This window comes from Caretta caretta, chromosome 28, assembly GCF_965140235.1.
Source record: "Caretta caretta isolate rCarCar2 chromosome 28, rCarCar1.hap1, whole genome shotgun sequence".
In the NCBI taxonomy this organism is placed as follows: Eukaryota; Metazoa; Chordata; order Testudines; family Cheloniidae; genus Caretta; species Caretta caretta.
In genome coordinates, this window is record NC_134233.1 from 1,684,245 (window position 1) to 1,703,617 (window position 19,373).

General features: G+C 64.7%; 3 protein-coding genes and 1 long non-coding RNA gene across 7 annotated transcripts; all 4 read right to left on the reverse strand.

Annotated features, from left to right (window-relative positions):
- On the reverse strand, positions 1-3,461 carry LOC125628682 (thialysine N-epsilon-acetyltransferase). Of its 2 annotated transcripts, XM_048833940.2 has the most exons (6): positions 3,150-3,442; positions 2,408-2,459; positions 2,079-2,162; positions 1,304-1,405; positions 914-954; positions 1-540 (listed from the first exon to the last, which is right to left on the reverse strand). In XM_048833940.2, the coding sequence occupies exons 1-6, from the start codon at positions 3,210-3,212 to the stop codon at positions 187-189; spliced, it is 696 nt and encodes a 231-aa protein (XP_048689897.1). In that variant the 5' UTR covers positions 3,213-3,442; the 3' UTR covers positions 1-186. The 2 variants fall into 2 exon arrangements, with proteins under 2 accessions (XP_048689897.1, XP_048689899.1); XM_048833942.2 differs by lacking the exon at positions 2,079-2,162 and having other exon boundaries at positions 3,150-3,461.
- A 685-nt stretch (positions 3,462-4,146) lies between these two features.
- Positions 4,147-5,821, reverse strand: LOC125628678 (thialysine N-epsilon-acetyltransferase-like). The gene is made up of 3 exons (XM_048833936.2): positions 5,351-5,821; positions 4,827-4,867; positions 4,147-4,609 (listed from the first exon to the last, which is right to left on the reverse strand). The coding sequence occupies exons 1-3, from the start codon at positions 5,793-5,795 to the stop codon at positions 4,439-4,441; spliced, it is 657 nt and encodes a 218-aa protein (XP_048689893.2). The 5' UTR covers positions 5,796-5,821; the 3' UTR covers positions 4,147-4,438.
- A 96-nt stretch (positions 5,822-5,917) lies between these two features.
- On the reverse strand, positions 5,918-7,000 carry LOC125628661 (uncharacterized). The gene is made up of 3 exons (XR_012666235.1): positions 6,676-7,000; positions 6,146-6,197; positions 5,918-6,001 (listed from the first exon to the last, which is right to left on the reverse strand). It is a non-coding gene; the product is annotated as an uncharacterized LOC125628661 (long non-coding RNA).
- A 3,850-nt stretch (positions 7,001-10,850) lies between these two features.
- Positions 10,851-18,250, reverse strand: LOC125628692 (thialysine N-epsilon-acetyltransferase-like). 3 transcript variants are annotated; one of them, XM_048833955.2, is made up of 6 exons: positions 18,130-18,250; positions 17,738-17,792; positions 17,345-17,428; positions 12,586-12,684; positions 12,168-12,208; positions 10,851-11,060 (listed from the first exon to the last, which is right to left on the reverse strand). In XM_048833955.2, the coding sequence occupies exons 1-6, from the start codon at positions 18,190-18,192 to the stop codon at positions 10,890-10,892; spliced, it is 513 nt and encodes a 170-aa protein (XP_048689912.1). In that variant the 5' UTR covers positions 18,193-18,250; the 3' UTR covers positions 10,851-10,889. The 3 variants fall into 3 exon arrangements, with proteins under 3 accessions (XP_048689912.1, XP_074979978.1, XP_048689913.1); XM_075123877.1 differs by lacking the exon at positions 17,345-17,428; XM_048833956.2 differs by lacking the exon at positions 12,586-12,684.
- Between the last annotated feature and the right edge of the window lie 1,123 nt (positions 18,251-19,373).

Here is a 19,373-nt window from a genome sequence, read left to right on the forward strand (position 1 = left end):
TTTGTTTGCCATGGTTTTATTCCATGCACGAGACGCTGGGGCCTGTTGGAACACGGGACCCCAGTGGATCTAGAGACCCCCTCCCCCTACTATCCTCATTCACACAGTCTTGCCTGACCCCCAAACCGCCCTGCCTCCACCAAATTGAGCAGAGGAAAGGGGTTTTACAGGAGCATCTATGAAGGTTTACAGCAGAGGAGTGGGAGGCAGGACTCCTGGGTTCTCTCCCCGGCTCTGGGAGGGGAGTTGGGGCTGGGAGCCAGGACTCCTGGGTTCTCTCCCCGGCTCTGGGAGGGGAGTTGGGGCTGGGAGCCAGGACTCCTGGGTTCTCTCCCCGGCTCTGGGAGGGGAGTTGGGGCTGGTGGCCACGTCACTGGCCTGCGCCAGCTGCTCCAGGGCATCTCCTTCGAAGTGGAAGAAGTGCCAGCCCTCCGCGGCCGTGAGGTCCACCGCCCCCTGGCCCTGGTAGAAGTCGATGGCCGCTTGATTCCAGTCCAGCACCACAAACTTCATCTGGGTGCATCTGTTCTCCACACCAATCTGAGAAGGATCAACGGGGGGTGGCTGGGAGTCAGGACTCCTGGGTTCTCTCCGCAGCTCTGGGAGGGGAGTGGGGGCTGTTGGGTTAGAGCGGGGGGGAGGAGGGGGGCCTGGTAGCCAGGACGCCTGGGTTCTCTCCCCAGCTCTGGGAAGGGAGTGGGGGCTGGGAGCCAGGACTCCTGGGTTCTCTCCCCAGCTCCGGGAGGGGAGTGGGGTCTGGTGGCTAGAGCAGGAGAGGCTGGGAGCCAGGCCAGTGCCTCAGTTTCCCCCATGGTAGAAGTGGGAACAATGATCCCCCTAGGGGGCTGGCTTGCAATCTGAGAGCAAGGAAAGGAAGGGATCAGAAAGGGCAAAGGGTCCAATGTCCTGTTACCTCTGCAATTTTACTCATAAGCTTCTTGCCAATGCCTTTACCTGTGTGGGGAGAGAAATCAGCAATTTAAGAGCAGGGTCTAGTGGTTAGAGCTGGGGTGGGGCTGGGAGCCAGGACTCCTGGGTTCTCTCCCCGGCTCTGGGAAGGGAGTGGGGGCTGGGGAATTAGAGCAGGGGGGCTGGGAGCCAGGACTCCTGGGTTCTCTCTCCATCTCTGGGAGGGGAGTGCGGGCTGGGGAGTTAGAGCGGGGGGGCTGGGAGCCAGGACTCCTGGGTTCTGCTCCACTTTTCCGTGTCCTAGCTCTTCCCCTGGGGTGACTGCCTTGCAAGCATCATTGGGGCTGTCTATGTTGGGGACCCCAAATAATGCCACTCTCCCCCAGTTCCGTACCTCTGAACTCAGGCATGACGTACAGGTCTTCCATGTAGATGTTTCTGCCTTTCCAGGTACTGTAGGTGAAGAAATAGAGGCCGTACCCCACGACGGTGTGTCCTGGGGCGGGGAACAAAATTCACCAGCTGCCCCCACCTCAGGCACCCCCAAATTCCTCATACTCTTCCAGTCCCCCCAAACCCTTCCCCCAGCCTCTGAGAAATCCCTTCTTCACCCAGCCCCCAATTCCCCATCTCCCAGCCCCTGAAATTCTTTTCCCTGCTCCCAGCCCCCCATTCTCCACCCCCAAAGCTCTCCAGGCACCCCCCATTCTATCCCTGGCTCTGGGAGGGGAGTGGGGGGCTGGTGGGTTAGAGCGGGGGGGGGGGGGGGGCTGGGAGCCAGGACTCCTGGGTTCTATTCCTGGCTGAGGGGGGGCCTGGGAGCTATTTTAGGGGGGTCCCCTCCATGGAAAAAGTGAATCAGACAGAAGGAAAAAGAGACAAAGATTTGGATCTTCCCCCCAAACTCAGCCCCTCAGCCACCTCCTCCCAAATCCTCACTGCTGGACCCCCGACCTCCACTTCTGAGCCACCGGGACACAGAGCTGGGGTCAGGGATGGCCCGGGGTGGGAGAGCTAAGTCTATCAGGGAAAACTGGGGTAGCTAGTTGGGGGGGGGGGGAGGCGGCGGCGGTGGGCTGTCTTTGGCCTCTTGGGGTCCCCCGAATTATTACTGTGCCGGGTGTCGGGGGTACCCCCCCCCAGGCATTATGGGGCGGGGGGTGCATTACCGTCTCGACTCCGGTGTTCGGGCGGGACCTCTGCCACCAGACATCTGTAGAAAGGGTCGTTGGCGAAACCATCTTCCCTGAGCACTGGGGAGGATATTGGGGGGTGAGGGGGAGACATGGGGGGACAGGGAGGAAAGAGAACCCCCATCTCCCTGAACCCCCCCCTCACAGCCCCCCTCCCAAATTGGGGCAGCTTCAAACCCCACTCCATGCGCCCCACCCGCCCCGCACCTGCCTCTCTCCCCACCTGCCCCGGAAGAGGGGGTGTGCACCCAGATCCCAAGTGGGGAGGGTGGCGTCGGCGGGGGGGGAGGAAGGGCAGAGCTCACCTTGGTCATTAATTTGTACCTGGTCCGGGAGCTTCTCAAACTCTGCCAGCTCCTGGGGGGCAGAAAGGGAGCCCGTGGATCAGCACCCCCCAACTCCTTTCTCCCCCAACCAGCACCACCGGGATCTCCCCTCAATTCCCCTCTCAGTCGGCCCCCCCTCCAATTCCCCTCTCAGCCTCCCCAACCCTCCCTCCAGCCTCTGAGAAATCCTGTCTCCACCCAGCCCCGCCGTTTCTCCCCAGCCCCAATTCCCCTCCCCCTAGCCCCCCCAATTTCCTTCCCTCTTCCCAGGCCCTCCATTCTGCACCCCCAAAGCTCTCCAGGCACCCCCTTCTCTCCCCGGCTAGGGGAGGGGAGTGTGGGCTGGTGGGTTAGACCAGTCGGGGCTGGGAGCCAGGACTCCTGGGTTCTCTCCCCGACTCGGGGAGGGGAGTGGGGGCCGCTGGGTTAGAGCAGGCTGGACTGGGAGCCAGGACTCCTGGGTTCTCTCCCCGGCTCGGGGAGGGGAGTGGGGGCCGCTGGGTTAGAGCAGGCTGGACTGGGAGCCAGGACTCCTGGGTTCTCTCCCCGGCTCTGGGAGGGGAGTGGGGGCCGCTGGGTTAGAGCAGGCTGGACTGGGAACCAGGACTCCTGGGTTCTCTCCCCGGCTCTGGGAGGGGAGTGGGAGCCGGTGGTTAGAGAGCGCGCGCGCGGGGGGGGGGGCGCTGGGAGCCCGGACGCCTGGGTTCTGTCCCCATCCAACCTTTATCATCCGCACAACCTCCACACAGTCTTCAGCCCTGCAGGGCCGGACAACGCACTCCATGCCCCCTCCCTCGCCGATCGCCTGGGTTCAAAGTCCCGGGGGTGGGGGCGAGGCTCTGGGAGCTCAGAGTGGGGAGCCGCCGACTGGAGAGAGAGTACTGTATTTCCCAGCATGCATTTGGCTCTGCCCCACAACCGCTGCCCCGTCCAACTGTCCGTGGGGCAGAATCCTCCTCCCCCCCCACCCGCGCCCATGAAAGAGACTCAATCTCACGCTCTCAACACGGAAATAACTAATGGAACCCAGGAGTCCTGGCTCCCAGCCCCCACTCCCCTCCCAGAGATGGAGAGAGAACCCAGGAGTCCTGGCTCCCAGCCCCCGCTGCTCTCACCCCCCAGCGATGGAGAGAGAACCCAGGAGTCCTGGCTCCCAGCCCCCGCTGCTCTCACCCCCCAGCCCTCACTCCCCTCCCAGAGATGGAGAGAGAACCCAGGAGTCCTGGCTCCCACCCACCCCTGCTCTAACCCACCAGCCCCCACTCCCCTCCCAGAGCCGGGGAGAGAACCCAGGAGTCCTGGCTCCCAGCCCGCCCTGCTCTAACCCACCGGTCCCCACTCCCCTCCCCGAGCCGGGGAGAGAACCCAGGAGTCCTGGCTCCTAGCCCCCACTAGTCTAACCCACCAGCCCACACTCCCCTCCCAGAGCCGGGGAGAGAACCCAGGAGTCCTGGCTCCCAGCCCCCACTGGTCTACCCACCAGCCCCCACTCCCCTCCCAGAGCCGGGGAGAGAACCCAGGAGTCCTGGCTCCCAGCCCCCCCTGCTCTAACCCACCAGCCCCCACTCCCCTCCCAGAGCCGGGGAGAGAACCCAGGAGTCCTGGCTCCCAGCCCCCCTGCTCTAACCCACCAGCCCCCACAGCTCCACCTCCTAAAGCAGCCCTGAAGGGATTGAAAGATATAACCCCCCCCCCCCGGCACAGAATCATGCACAAGCGAGTTGACACCGTTGTTTATTGGCAAGGGTCCCGAGCCGCGCGGGGTCCCTGCCCCGAGGAGCCCCCCGAGGAGCCCCCCTGTGACACCCCCCGATGGCGCTGTCTCTCGCCAGCGCATTGAGCTGCGGCCGGATCTGGATTCTGGGCCGAAATCCAGGCGGCGGCAGGATTGAACCCGCAGGACGCCTGGGTTCTCTCCCCAGCTCTGGGAAGGGAGTGGGGGCTGGAAGGTGAGAGCCGGAGGGGGGCCGGGAGCCAGGACTCCTGAGTTCTCTCCCCAGCTAGAGCTCTTCACTGTGTCTCCCGCTTCGCCATCTCCCCCTGCCCCTCGATGTGCCAGACGAACCAGTTGTCCCTCGCTGTCATGTCCACGGCCCCCAGTTTCTCGTACAGCGCCGTGGCCGGCTGGTTCCAGTTGGCCGACATGAACCGGAACTGGGTGCAGCCGCGGGCCAGCGCGAGCTGCGGGAGAGACGGAAGGGCAGAGCTGTTTTACTGACTCACCCATCGGCGTGGGACCAGCAGCGTCCTATCTGCTCTGATGCCAGAAAGCAAGGCTTGGCCCCAGAGGAGTTACCTGGGGGTCTGGCCCCACAGACGGAGCAATGGCCCATTGACCCCAGATTTGGCCCACACAGTCCGGGGAGGAAGAGAGACGGAATTTCGGAGCGAATCTCACCTTGGCCACTTGGCTCAGTAAACTGGTGCCAATCCCTTGGCCTGCAGAGAAGAACATAAATCACTTAGCTCTGAGCTTCGTACATCCCAGGGCTGCTGTGACACCCTGGCTAGGGACCCAGGGACCCCTCGCCCGGCGCTGAGATGCGGCCACCTCTGGGGCGGGGCGTCTGGTGACCCAGGGACCCCTTGCTCACTGATGATATGTGGGTTCAAACCCTGACCCATGCAGGTCTTGCATAAACAGGCCTTAATATTGTTTCCATGAAAGGCAGAACAGTATTAGTTTGGTGCCTGGAGAGAGTGCCCGCTGCCGAGCCCCCTGCCCTGCTCCCTGCCCCACAGCGCCCCCTATCGCCACCCTGGGGCCAGCCCCCCCTGCTGGGGGAGAGCCCCCCCTGCTGAGCCCCCCTCCCTGCCCCCCCAGTGCCCATAAGAGCCACCCTGGTGCCAGCAGTGCCCTGCCAGGGGAGAGCGCCCCCTGTTGAGCCCCCCGCCCCGCCCCCTGCCCCACAGCGCCCCTACCTCTGAACTCCGGCATGACGTACAGATCCTCCCCGAAAACGATCCGCCCTTGCCAGGTGCAGTATCTGAAATAATGGAACTGGTACCCGACGACGGTGTGCCCTGGAGAAACCAGCCTCGAAGGCAGAGACAAGGATTGCAGCCGGCAAAGATTTAGCCCCTTGGATGGCTTGCTATGTGCCCACCTCTGGGGCGGGGCGGCGGGTGACCCGGGGACCCCTCGCCCGGCACCGAGATGCGCCCACCTCTGGGGCGGGGCGGCGGGTGACCTGGGGACCCCTCGCCCGGCACCAAGATGCGCCCACCTCTGGGGTGGGGCGTGACATAAGCTGCACCCTATGGAGTCAAACACCTCACTCTGTGCAGAACAGCGCCCCCCGCTGAGACCCCGCCCTGCTGCCAGCGGGCACGTGAGTCTCGCATCCAAACACTGCCCAGCCCCCATACCATTTGCCCTCCCCCTCCCCACATATTCCCACGCCTCACCGTCTTTGCTCCTGTGGTCACGGGAAACTTCGGCTACCAGACAGCCAAACTTGGGGTGCCTCCCGAAGCCGTCCTCCCTGAGCGCTGCAGGCAGAGAGAGTAAACAGAAACTGGCTGGATCCAGGCAGGGCTGGGAGCCAGGACTCCTGGGTTCTCTCCTTGGCTCTGGGAGGGGAGTGGGGACTAGTGGTTAGAGCGGAGGGGGGGAGGAATTTCATCAAGGAGTGGGGTGAAGAAACTCCCATCTGCCCCCCTGGCACAGAAATCCAACCCTGAACGTCGCTCATGGGTAAAGCCCCACTAACTTACCTTCGGGGGTAGTTTTGACCTGATCCAAAGCCTTGTGAAACTTTGCCCCTTCCTGTTGAGAGATGACAGACCCTGTGTAACCAGCCGCCCCGCCCCAGAGGTGGCCGCATCTCAGCGCCGGGAGAGGGGGTCCCTGTGTAACCCGCTGCCCCGCCCCATAGGTGGTCGTTTCTCCATGCCGGGCGAGGGGTCCCTGGGTCACCAGCCGCCCCGCCGCAGAGGTGGCCGCATCTCAGTGTCAGGTGAGGGGTCCCTGGGTAACCAGCTGCCCCGCCCCAGAGGTGGCTGCATCTCAACACCCCTTGTTGATGTGCCCACATCCCTGCTACCCTGGGAATAGGGAACTTTCCAGCTGAATCCAGGACTCCTGGGTTCTATCCTGGCTTGGGTAGGGGAAGGGAGGGGAAACTAGCAGTCAGAGCAGGGGAGGCTGGGAGCCAGGACACCTGGGTTCTATTTCCACCCGTTGCTACCACCGCTGGGCAGCTCCATTCCCTTGGGGTGCGATTACGCTTCCCTCCGCTGCTCACCCGAATCAGCTGCATGACGTCCTTGAGGTCCCTCAGGGCCCAGGGTCGGACAACATAGTTCATGGCTGCTGGCATCTCTTCTCCTCTCTCCCCCTTCTCTGCTCTTGGACTTTTGGCCTTTCGGTCACATATCCAGGAGGAGGAGTCCCAGCCACATGGAGAGCCCTCCGTGTCTGCAGTTCCCTATGGAGCCAGGAGGGGGCGCCAAGTAGAAGGCAACCCCACCACTAACACCAACCAGATGGGATCCCACTGCTCACACCAATTGGAATCCAAGACACGTTAGCCATGGTACCTCTCCCTCCGAGCCAGAGGGGCAGGGGTAGCCACGTAAAAGGAGCCACGTAAAAGGAGCCAGTGTCCCCAGCTACAGACACTCCTAGCTCAAAGACCAGTGTGCATCCATAGGGACAGGCTGTGGTGAGCATGGAACTGAGCCCTTGGGGTGAAGATGGGGGGGGGGGCCAGGAGAAGCTGTGTGCTATACCCATGGGGGAGGATGGATCCAGCGAGAGAGAGAGAGGTGTATAGGGAGGGTTGGATAGAGGGCTGTGTGTATGGATGGACGGATTGATGGATAGATAGATAGGTGAGCGTGCATGGGGATGGCTCGGTAGATAGGAGGGGGGATGGATGGATGGACAGAGGTATGTGGATTTGGTTGGAGAGATGGTAGAAGTGGATGGATGGATGGATGAGTATGGATGGATGGGTAGATATACGGATGGACAGAGGTGTGTGGGGTTGGACAGATGGATGGGTATGGATGGATGCATAGATGGATGGATGGACAGAGGTGCATGGGGGATGGATGGCCATATGGGAGAGGTGGGTGGGTGGATGGATGGATAGATAGAGATGGTTAGATGGGTGGATGGAAGGATGGACAGAGGTACATGGGGTTGGATGGACAGATGGATGGGTGGACAGATAGGTAGGTAGATATGGATGGACGGACAGGTGGTTGGATGGGTAGATGAGTGGATGGATAGCTGGACATGGGGATGGATGGATGGGTAGGTAGATATGGATGGACGGATGGATGGATAGATAGATATGGATGGATGGATGGACAGCTGGACATGGGGATGGATGGACAGATGGATGGACAGATAGATAGACATGGATGGATGGAGGGATGGTGTCACGGAGTCCCCGGGCGATGCTGTGGAATTGCTCCCCATGAAGCCAGTCAGGACTCTGGGGCAGTCTCCTCTCGGGGAGCAGCCTGTCTGCAGGACACACAGCTCACACATTTTCCCCCTTCCTGGGTCTGACCTCGGAGCATTCAGCCTCCTCTGCCCCTCCGTGCGCTTCCCCCAGCGAGTCCACCCAGGCGGGGTCCTCGGGAAGCCAGAGGGTCCTGCCCCGCAACTCCGCAGTCAGACGGGACTCTCAGCCAGCCAGTAAAACAGAAGGTTTATTAGACGACAGGAACATGGTCTAACACAGAGCTTGTAGGTGCAGAGACCGGGACCCCTCAGCTAGGTCCATTTTGGGGGGCAGTGAGCCAGACAACCCCGTCTGCCCTTCACTCCATGTCTCCAGCCAGACCCCAACTGAAACTCTCTCTAGACCCCCACCCCCCCCGGGCTTTGTCCCTATCCCGGGCCAGATGGTCACCGGATTCCTTTGTTCTCCAACCCTTCAGCTCTCACCTTGCAGGGGGGGAAGGGCCCAGGCCATCAGGTGCCAGGAAACAGGGTGTCGGCCATTCTCTGTGTCCAGACCCCTGCACACACCTGCCCTCTAGGGCTCTGCAAGGATCATACACCCTCATCCCCCACCTAGATACTTAAGAACTGCCTAGGGGAAACTGAGGCACCCCCCACTATTCAGAGGAAACATTAAGAACAGTCCCGCTTCGTCACAGATGGCTGGCTGGACGGGTAGATAGATATGGATGGAGATGGGTGGATGGACAGCCAGACAGGTGTGCATGGGGCTGGCTGCACAGACGGGCTCAAAGCGGGTACCCGGTACCCTGATGGACAGCCAGGCCTGGCCCTGGGCGGTGGAGGCTCACTGGTGCCCCGGGCTAGCTCTGCCTGGTCTCAGGCTCAGCCCTGCAGCAGGTGGGCTAATGCCAGGCCGCCTGCTGGGCTCCTCCGTGGGCTGGTTCAGGGCCACGGGGTGGGGGTGGGTGGGATCTGCTCAGTCTGGTCGGCCTCAGTCCCCTGGCTAGGGGCCCCACAGATGGGCAGAGAGGGGCAGGCCCCTGTGCAGGGCAGGGGGCCCCTCAGGGAACCTAATCACTAAGCTGGGGGTCGAGGTCCATCGCTGCTCAGCTGACAAGCCTCTCAGGGGGCATCGGGGGGGTCGCCCTCCGCCCCACTCACTGATCACATGCTGAGGGGAAGGGATCGACGTGGCACAAAGATCTCATGGAGGGGGCAGCGGCGGGCTGGAAAGGAAGGTAAAAATTATCCAGCCCCAAAACTAGGTGGTTTAATGGTTAAGGGCTGGGAATGCAGGGGGCAGGACGCCTGGGTTCTCCCCCGGGCTCTGGCAGGAGAGTGAGGGCAGGTGGGTTAGAGCGGGGGGTGGGGGCGGCTGGGAGCCAGGACTCCTGGGTTCTCCCCCCGGCTCTGGCAGGGGAGCGGGATGAAGGCTGGGAAGTTCTCTCAGGCCGAGGGTGGAATTTGGGGTCACATCCAGGGCCCCCGAGCCGCTCGCTGGCCCGGTTCGGAGCAGGGAGATGAACGTGGGGCGCCCGGCTGCCTGGCATCTTGGCCCTACGTCCTGCCAGTCTCTTCCTTGGCACAGCACCACTGTCCCGCCCCCCCCAGCCTCTGTGCCCCCCCATTTCATCTCGGTTTTCCTGGCCACGGAGCAGGTGCCCCCGGCCGGTCGGGGGAGCTCAGGATGGGGCCCAGAGGCCGTCAGATGGACCCTCTCGGGTTCTCGAACCGTCCCCGAGTCCTTGGGTCAGAGAGGTCTCAGGTCCCACTGGGCTCTGCCTTCCTGTGCGGGCCCCAACCGCCCCCCCGGGATCCCACCGGCCCCCGGGACCCCACTGCCAGCTTGATACGGCACCGATAATCCATGGCAGGGAACGGCAAATCCACCACCGCCCTGTCCCCCGCCCTAACCAACAGCCCCCTACTCCCCTCCCAGAGCCGGGGAGAGAACCCAGGAGTCCTGGATCCCAGCTCCCCGCCCTAACCCACCAGCCCCCACCCCCATCCCAGAGCCAGGGAGAGAACCCAGGAGTCCTGACTCCCAGCCTCCCAGTTCTAACCCACCAGACCCCACTCCCCTCCCGGAGCTGGGGAGAGAACCCAGGAGTCCTGACTCCCAGACCCCCTGCTCTAACCCATCAGACCCCACTCCCCTCCCAGAGCCGGGGAGAGAACCCAGGAGTCCTGGCCTGGGACCAAAACCCCCCTCCCAGGGCAGCCCAGTGCCTCTGCCCAGTTCCCAACCCCCCCCCCCCCCCCCCGCCTGGCCCCCTCCCAGAAGGACGACACATCGGGCATGGCTCAGAGAGAAGGTGTATTTGTCTGCCACGCGGCCGCTGGCCTCCGACGAGCCCCACTCCCCTCCTGGCTGGGGCAGAGCCGAGCCATCGGTGACTGGGCCCAGGTACCCAACATTGAGAGTCCTGGCTCCCAGCCCCCCCCCCACCACTAGACCCCACTCCCCTCCCAGAGCTGGGAAAGAACCCAGGAGTCCTGACTCCCAGGCCCCCCTGCTCTGACCCCCCAGCCCCCACTCCCCTCCCAGAGCTGGGGAGAGAACCCAGGAGTCCTGGCTCCCAGTCCCCTCTCCTGTAACCCACCAGCCCCCACTCCCCTCCCAGAGCCAGGGAGAGAACCCAGGTGTCCTGGCTTTACTTCCCCATGTCCATTAAAGCATTTATTTTTAGGGCCTTCCAGCAAGAATCACCCTGACGTCACCAGCCAGGCCCACACCAGCCGCCCGGTAATTTTTTTTTGGGGGGGGCGGGGGTTGGGGCACTGGGAAAACCAGCTCCTCACGTCCCACCAGGGCTAGGGCTAACCCCATCCCCATCAGACCCCCATCCCCATCAGACCCCCCCTCTTTAACCCCCTCCCCCTCTCTGCGGACCCGCCCATCCCTTGGGAGTTATGGAGACAACCCCCTCCTCCCACCCCACTGGGGAATCCCCCCGCCCCCGGAGATGCTCACTCCCTCGGGAGAACCCCCAGCCCCCCCCAACCCATCTGGGCTCTGCCCCGCCCCCCAGGCCCCTAAAATTTGCTCCGGGCCGCCAGTCTCCGCAGGGCGTCCTCTTTGAAGTGGAAGAGGCTCCAGCCCTCCTTGGCTGTCAGATCCTGGCCGCCCTGCCTGGCCAGGAAGCCCATTTCGTTGGTCTTGGCTATATGCATGCGGAGCTGGCCACAGCCCTTGGCCACGGCTGCCTGCAGGGGGCAGCAAAGAGAGAGGGGTTAGACCCGCTGCTGCTGGGGGAATCTTCGCTACCGGGGGCAGTGTGGGGCATAGGACACACAGAGGAGCAGAGAGAGGGGTTAGACCATCGCTGTGTGGGGAATCTCCACTACCAGAGGTCAGTGCAGGGCATTGGACACATGGAGGAGCAGAGAAAGGGGTTAGACCAGCTGCTGTGGGGGGAATCTTTGCTGCTGAGGGGCAGTGCGGGGCATAGGACACATGGAGGAGCAGAAACAGGTTAGACCCACTGCTGGGTGGGCTGGTGGAATCTCTGCTATTGGGCAGCAGTGTGGGCCATAGGACACGTGGGAGAGCAGAAAAAGAATTTAGATTTGGTGTTGTGGTGGGGGGGAATCTCGGCTACCTGGGGGGAATATGGGGCATAGGACACACTGAGGAGCAGAGAAAGAGGTTAAATGGACTGCTGTGGGGGAATCTCTGCTACCTGGCAGCAGTGCGGGGCATAGGACACATGGAGGATCAGAGAGAGGAGTTAGACCCACTGTTGCAGGGAGGAATCTCCACTACTGGGTGGCAGTCTGGGGCACAGGATACATGGAGGAGCAGAGAAAGGGGTTAGACTCATTTCTTCAGGGGGAATCTCCGCTACCAGAGAGCAATGTGGGGCATAGGACACATGGAGGAGTAGAGAGAAGGGTTAGATCCACTGTTGTGGGGGGGAATCTCTGCTATTGGGGGCAGTGTGGGGCACAGGACTGACACAGAGGAACACAGACAGGGGTTAGACTCGTTTCTGCAGGGGTAATCTCTGCTACCTGGTAGCAGTGCAGGGCATAGGACACACAGGGAGGTGTGTGCGATGGCGGGTGGCAAAGGGCTGGGGTGTCTCTCACACACACAGGTTAGTCGCCCCAATCCTGGCCCATTGCTGTGATGAAGTACGAGGTCTCAGATGACACGGGTTGGGGCCGGTCAGACAGGTGGGGGGTGGGGCTGGTGACCCCAACAAAGAGGGGTTTGTTCCTTAGGGCAGATTTGGGGGGCTCAGGGTGGGGTGTGGGGGTTAGAGTTGAGCAGCCCCCTACCCCCCCGCACCGCCAGTGACCGAAACTCACCTGGGCAGCCTTCTCGATCAGCCGCTTCCCGATCTGCTGGCCTGTGGGAGGAACACAACTGAGCCCGGACTCCTGGGTTCTCTCCCCGGCTCTGGGAGGGGAGTGGGGGCTGGTGGGTTAGAACAGGGGGGAGCTGGGACCCAGGACGCCTGGGTTCTCTCCCCGGCTCTGGGAGGGGAGCGGGGGCTGGTGGGTTAGAACAGGGGGGAGCTGGGAGCCAGGACGCCTGGGTTCTCTCCCCGGCTCTGGGAGGGGAGCGGGGGCTGGTGGGTTAGAACAGGGGGGAGCTGGGAGCCAGGACGCCTGGGTTCTCTCCCCGGCTCTCGGAGGGGAGCGGGGGCTGGTGGGTCAGAGCGGGGGAGGGGGGGCAGGGAGCCCGGACTCCTGGGTCCTCGCCCTGGCCCTGGCCCGGCCGTACCTCTGAACTGTGGCTGAACGTAGAGATTGTCCACGTAGAGGTTCCTGCCCTTCCAGGTGCTGTACGTGAAGCTGGACAGGACGTAGCCCACGATGCCACCTGTGGGGGAACCCTGCAGCTTCGGGCTGGGGCAGGATCCGTGGGCGTCACCCCGGGGCCGGGGTCGCCCCTCGACCCCCCCCCCACCTCCGCAGCGACAGCGGCCGATAGCTGTACGGAGACCATGACACACAGGGAGCCGCTCGGCATCCCCGCCAGCGTGAGGCAGACACGTGCACACCAGCAGGGGGCGGCGTCGCACGAGCAGTCACACACCAGCAGGGGGCGGCGTCGCACTAGCGATCACACACCACCAGGGGGTGGCGTCGCACGAGCGGTCACACACCACCAGGGGGCGGCGTCGCACGAGCGGTCACACACCAGCAGGGGGCGGCGTCGCACGAGCGGTCACACACCAGCAGAGGGCGGCGTCGCACGAGCGATCACGCACCACCGGGGGGGCGGCGTCGCACGAGCGATCACACACACCAGGGGGTGGCGTCGCACAAGCGATCACACACCACCGGGGGGGCGGCGTCGCACGAGCGATCACGCACCAGCAGGGGGCGGCATGGCACGAGCGATCACGCACCACCAGGGGGCGGCGTCGCACGAGCGATCACACACCACCGGGGGGGCGGCGTCGCACGAGTGATCACGCACCAGCAGGGGGCGGCATGGCACGAGCGATCACGCACCACCAGGGGGTGGCGTCGCACGAGCGATCACGCACCAGCAGGGGGCGGCATGGCACGAGCGATCACGCACCACCAGGGGGCGGCGTCGCACGAGCGATCACACACCACCGGGGGGGCGGCGTCGCACGAGTGATCACGCACCAGCAGGGGGCGGCATGGCACGAGCGATCACGCACCACCAGGGGGTGGCGTCGCACAAGCGGTCACACACCACCAGGGGGCGGCGTCGCACGAGCGGTCACACACCACCTGGGGGCGTCGTCGCACGAGCAATCACACACCAGCAGGGGGCGGCGTCGCACGAGCGGTCACACACCACCAGGGGATGGCGTCGCACGAGCGATCACACACCACCAGGGGGCGGCGTCGCACAAGCGATCACGCACCACCAGGGGGCGGCGTCGCACGAGCGATCACGCACCACCAGGGGGCGGCGTCGCACGAGCGATCACGCACCACCAGGGGGCGGCGTCGCACGAGCGGTCACGCACCACCAGGGGGCGGCGTCGCACGAGCGATCACACACCACCAGGGGGCGGCGTCGCACGAGCGATCACGCACCAACAGGGGGCGGCGTCGCACGAGCGATCACGCACCAGCAGGGGGCGGCGTCGCACGAGCGATCACGCACCACCAGGGGGCAGCGTCGCACGAGCGATCACACACCACCAGGGGGCGGCGTCGCACGAGCGATCACACACTAGCAGGGGGCGGCATCGCACAAGCGATTACACACCACCAGGGGGCAGCGTCACACAAGCGGTCACACACCACCAGGGGGCGGCGTCGCACGAGCGATCACACACCAGCAGGGGGCGGCATCGCACGAGCGATCACACACCACCGGGGGGGCGGCGTTGCACGAGCGATCACACACACCGGGGGGCAGCGTCGCACGAGCGATCACACACCACCGGGGCGGCATCGCACGAGCGATCAGGCATCACCAGGGGGCGTCGTCGCACGAGCGATCACGCATCACCAGGGGGCGGCGTCGCACGAGCGATTACACACCAGCAGGGGGCAGCATCGCACAAGCAATTACACACCAGCAGGGGGCAGCGTCGCACAAGCGGTCACACACCAGCAGGGGGCGGCATCACACGAGCGATCACGCACCACCAGGGGGCGGCGTCGCACGAGCGATCACACACCACCAGGGGGCGGCGTCGCACGAGCGGTCACACACCACCAGGGGGCGGCGTCGCACGAGCGGTCACACACCACCAGGGGGCGGCGTCGCACGAGCGATCACGCACCAACAGGGGGCGGCGTCGCACGAGCGATCACACACCAGCAGGGGGCGGCATCGCACGAGCGATCACGCACCACCAGGGGGCGGCGTCGCACGAGCGATCACACACTAGCAGGGGGCGGCATCGCACGAGCGATTACACACCACCAGGGGGCAGCGTCGCACAAGCGGTCACACACCACCAGGGAGCGGCATCGCACGAGCGATCACACACCACCGGGGGGGCGGCGTTGCATGAGCGATCACACACACCGGGGGGCGGCGTCGCACAAGCGATCACGCACCACCAGGGGGCGGCATCGCACGAGCGATCACGCACCACCAGGGGGCGGCGTCGCACGAGCGATCACACACTAGCAGGGGGCGGCATCGCACGAGCGATTACACACCACCAGGGGGCAGCGTCGCACAAGCGGTCACACACCAGCAGGGGGCGGCGTCGCACGAGCGGTCACACACCACCAGGGGATGGCGTCGCACGAGCGATCACACACCACCAGGGGGCGGCGTCGCACAAGCGATCACGCACCACCAGGGGGCGGCGTCGCACGAGCGATCACGCACCACCAGGGGGCGGCGTCGCACGAGCGGTCACGCACCACCAGGGGGCGGCGTCGCACGAGCGATCACACACCACCAGGGGGCGGCGTCGCACGAGCGATCACGCACCAACAGGGGGCGGCGTCGCACGAGCGATCACGCACCAGCAGGGGGCGGCGTCGCACGAGCGATCACGCACCACCAGGGGGCGGCGTCGCACGAGCGATCACACACCACCAGGGGGCGGCGTCGCACGAGCGATCACACACCACCAGGGGGCGGCATCGCACAAGCGATTACACACCACCAGGGGGCAGCGTCACACAAGCGGTCACACACCACCAGGGGGCGGCGTTGCACGAGCGATCACACACCAGCAGGGGGCGGCATCGCACGAGCGATCACACACCACCGGGGGGGCGGCGTTGCACGAGCGATCACACACACCGGGGGGCAGCGTCGCACGAGCGATCACACACCACCGGGGCGGCATCGCACGAGCGATCAGGCATCACCAGGGGGCGTCGTCGCACGAGCGATCACGCATCACCAGGGGGCGGCGTCGCACGAGCGATTACACACCAGCAGGGGGCAGCATCGCACAAGCAATTACACACCAGCAGGGGGCAGCGTCGCACAAGCGGTCACACACCAGCAGGGGGCGGCATCACACGAGCGATCACGCACCACCAGGGGGCGGCGTCGCACGAGCGATCACACACCACCAGGGGGCGGCGTCGCACGAGCGGTCACACACCACCAGGGGGCGGCGTCGCATGAGCGGTCACACACCACCAGGGGGCGGCGTCGCACGAGCGATCACGCACCAACAGGGGGCGGCGTCGCACGAGCGATCACACACCAGCAGGGGGCGGCATCGCACGAGCGATCACGCACCACCAGGGGGCGGCGTCGCACGAGCGATCACACACTAGCAGGGGGCGGCATCGCACGAGCGATTACACACCACCAGGGGGCAGCGTCGCACAAGCGGTCACACACCACCAGGGGGCGGCATCGCACGAGCGATCACACACCACCGGGGGGGCGGCGTTGCATGAGCGATCACACACACCGGGGGGCGGCGTCGCACGAGCGATCACACACACCGGGGGGCGGCGTCGCACGAGCGATCACACACCACCGGGGCGGCATCGCACGAGCGATCACGCATCACCAGGGGGCGTCGTCGCATGAGCGATCACGCATCACCAGGGGGCGGCGTCGCACGAGCGATCACACACCACCGGGGGGGCGGCGTCACACGAGCGATCACACACCACCGGGGGGGGCGGCGTCGCACGAGCGATCACACACACCAGGGGGTGGCGTCGCACGAGCGATCACACACCAGCAGGGGGCGGCATCGCACGAGCGATCACACACCAGCAGGGGGCGGCGTCGCACGAGCGATCACGCACCACCAGGGGGCGGCGTCGCACTAGCGATCACACACCAGCAGGGGGCGGCGTCGCATGAGCGATCACACACCACCAGGGGGCGGCGTCGCACTAACGATCACACACCAGCAGGGGTCGGCGTCGCACGAGCGATCACACACCACCAGAGGGCGGCGTCGCACTAGCGATCAGACACCAGCAGGGGGCGGCGTCGCACGAGCGATCACACACCACTGGGGGCCGCGTTGCACGAGCGATCACACACCGCCGGGGGGCGGCGTCGCACGAGCGATCACACACCACCAGGGGGCGGCATCGCACGAGCAATTACACACCACCAGGGGGCGGCGTTGCACGAGCGATCACACACCACCAGGGCGCGGTGTCGCACGAGCGATCACACACCACCAGGGGGCGGCGTCGCACGAGCGATCACACACCACCGGGGGGGCGGCGTTGCACGAGCGATCACACACACCAGGGGGTGGCATCGCACGAGCGATCACACACCACCGGGGGGGCGGCGTTGCACGAGCGATCACACACACCGGGGGGCGGCGTCGCACGAGCGATCACGCATCACCAGGGGGCGTCGTCGCACGAGCGATCACGCATCACCAGGGGGCGGCGTCGCACGAGCGATTACACACCATCGGGGGGCGGCGTCGCATGAGCGATCACACACCACCGGGGGGCGGCGTTGCACGAGTGATTACACACACCGGGGGGGCGGCGTTGCACGAGTGATCACACACCACCAGGGGGCATTGTCGCACTAGTGATCACACACCACCAGGGGGCGGCGTTGCACGAGCGATCACACCTACCCTCCTTGTTCGTCTGCCGGGGGGGCAGCTCCGCCACGTAGCAGTCGTACTGGGGTTGTGCCCCGAACCCGTCCTCTCTCAGCACTGGGCAGGGGAAGCAGAGACACGTGTCAGGGCCCAGCGCCCCCCCCCCCCCGCCAGGGTGTGAGAAAGGGGCACGCCGGAGTGGGGCACCGGTGGGGGGCACTGCCGAATGGGAGGGAGCCAGAGCTGTGGAGCAAGGGGTGTGCAGAGCCAGAGACACCCCCCGAGCACCCCTCACTGCTAGGACTACCCTCCCCGGGCCCCCTCCCCCTCTGCCCCCCATCCCTCCCTCTCTGCTAGGACCCCTCCCCCTCTGCCCGGGCTTCCTCCCCCTCCGCCAGAGCCCCCCAACCCCCTGAGGGCTCTTACCTTCCAGGGTGACTTTCACTTCGGTAGGGGGCACCCTGTAATGGACGGCAATCTCCTGCAACAGACAGCCCCCCCTCTGAGTGCCCCAGAGCCACCGCTGTCCCCTGGGCCCCAGCCCCCTGCCCCCAAGGGCCAGCCCCCTGCCACCCCCATCCTGAGCCTCTCTCTGCTACAGCAGGATCGTAGGGGGGTGGGGGGCGACCTCTGGACGCCTGGGTTCTCTCCCCAGCTGTGGGGAGGCAGCGGGGGCTGGTGGGTTAAAGCAGGGGGGGAGGCTGGGAGCCAGGACTCCTGGGTTCTCTCCCTGGGTTTGGGAGGGGAGTGGGGGCTGGTGGATTAGAGCGGGGGGAGGGGGCGGGGGGCTGGGAACCAGGACCCCTCCCTTCCCTGACCTTGATGAACTGCAGGATGACCTTGCAGTCCTTCACCGTGCACGGTCGGATGATGCAGTTCATGGTTCCGGGTCCCTCCTCTGCCTTTTTCCCTCCTGGCCCTTGGACTCCCTCTGCCCCTTTAAGAGCAGCTGCCGGGGGGGGGGAGGTGGGGGTGGGGCTACACAGTCAGAGGGAGGAGTTTTGTCCAACCTTTGAGTCTCAAATGGCTGCGAACCAGTTCCCTCCAGCGCCAGGAGGGGGTGCCAGGCAGGAAGGAGCCATCCCACCATTTACACCAAACAGAGGGGATCCCACCTCTCACACCAAACAGAGGGGATCCCACTGCTGACACCAAACAGAGGGGATCCCACCGCTGACACCAAACAGAGGGGATCCCACCACTTACACCAAACAGAGGGGATCCCACCTCTCACACCAAACAGAGGGGATCCCACCTCTGACACCAAACAGAGGGGATCCCACCACTTACACCAAACAGAGGGGATCCCACCGCTGACACCAAACAGAGGGGATCCCACCTCTCACACCAAACAGAGGGGATCCCACCGCTGACACCAAACAGAGGGGATCCCACCTCTGACACCAAGCAACTTCTGATTGCAAAGGAGCTTGGGACCAGAGGGGTGGTGACTCCATCTCCCCGCGTAGGGAGCAATAGGGGACCTGGGGAGTGGGGGGTGGGACTGCAGCCACAGCTGGGTTTCGGGTGGAGGAAATAGGGCCAGGTTTGAGGGTGGCTCTGGGGAGTGGGGAGTGAGGATAGTGAGCGTGTGTGAACAGATGGGGAACTAAAATGGAGTGGGGGCTTCTGGGTTATGGGCTGAGATCTGGGAGGGGAGTAGGGTGGGATTCAGGACTCCTGGGTTCTCTGCCCACCTGTGGGAGGGGAGGGGGTGTTTAGTAGGTCGGTGGGGGGGCTGGAATTCAAGACACACAATCTGAAAGCTGGGGACAGAGCCCAGGAGTCCTGGCTCCCAGCCCCCTCCTGCTCTAACCCACCAGCCCCCCATCCCAGAGCCAGGGAGAGAACCCAGGAGTCCCGGCGTCCCTTGGCCATGAGCCGGAGAGACCCCGAATGGGGGCCAAGGGTGAGTCTCAGGGAATCCAGAGCTGTTGAGAATCACAGGACATGTCAGGCCCGTACCCTGACCCCTCTGCCCCATGGGCAAGGGACCCACGGTGGCTAGGGCAGCCGCTGACGATTCCTACCCCCTGCCCCACCCCCTACTGAGCGACACAGC

Excerpts from the sequence above, each read along its gene's own strand:
- LOC125628692 (XM_048833955.2), bottom strand. The coding sequence starts at position 18,192 with ATGAACTGCATCATCCGACCGTGCACGGTGAAGGACTGCAAGGTCATC. Across the intron at positions 17,429-17,737 it reads AGTGAAAGTCACCCTGGAAG|TGCTGAGAGAGGACGGGTTC; the intron begins GTAAGAGCCCTC and ends TCCCCTGCCCAG. Across the intron at positions 12,209-12,585 it reads CGTTCAGCCACAGTTCAGAG|GCCAGCAGATCGGGAAGCGG; the intron begins GTACGGCCGGGC and ends TTCCTCCCACAG.
- LOC125628678 (XM_048833936.2), bottom strand. The coding sequence starts at position 5,795 with ATGGGGGCTGGGCAGTGTTTGGATGCGAGACTCACGTGCCCGCTGGCA. Across the intron at positions 4,868-5,350 it reads CGTCATGCCGGAGTTCAGAG|GCCAAGGGATTGGCACCAGT; the intron begins GTAGGGGCGCTG and ends TCTTCTCTGCAG. Across the intron at positions 4,610-4,826 it reads TACTGAGCCAAGTGGCCAAG|CTCGCGCTGGCCCGCGGCTG; the intron begins GTGAGATTCGCT and ends TCTCTCCCGCAG.
- LOC125628682 (XM_048833940.2), bottom strand. The coding sequence starts at position 3,212 with ATGGAGTGCGTTGTCCGGCCCTGCAGGGCTGAAGACTGTGTGGAGGTT. Across the intron at positions 2,460-3,149 it reads AGGTTGTGCGGATGATAAAG|GAGCTGGCAGAGTTTGAGAA; the intron begins GTTGGATGGGGA and ends TCTGCCCCCCAG. Across the intron at positions 955-1,303 it reads CGTCATGCCTGAGTTCAGAG|GTAAAGGCATTGGCAAGAAG; the intron begins GTACGGAACTGG and ends CTCCCCACACAG.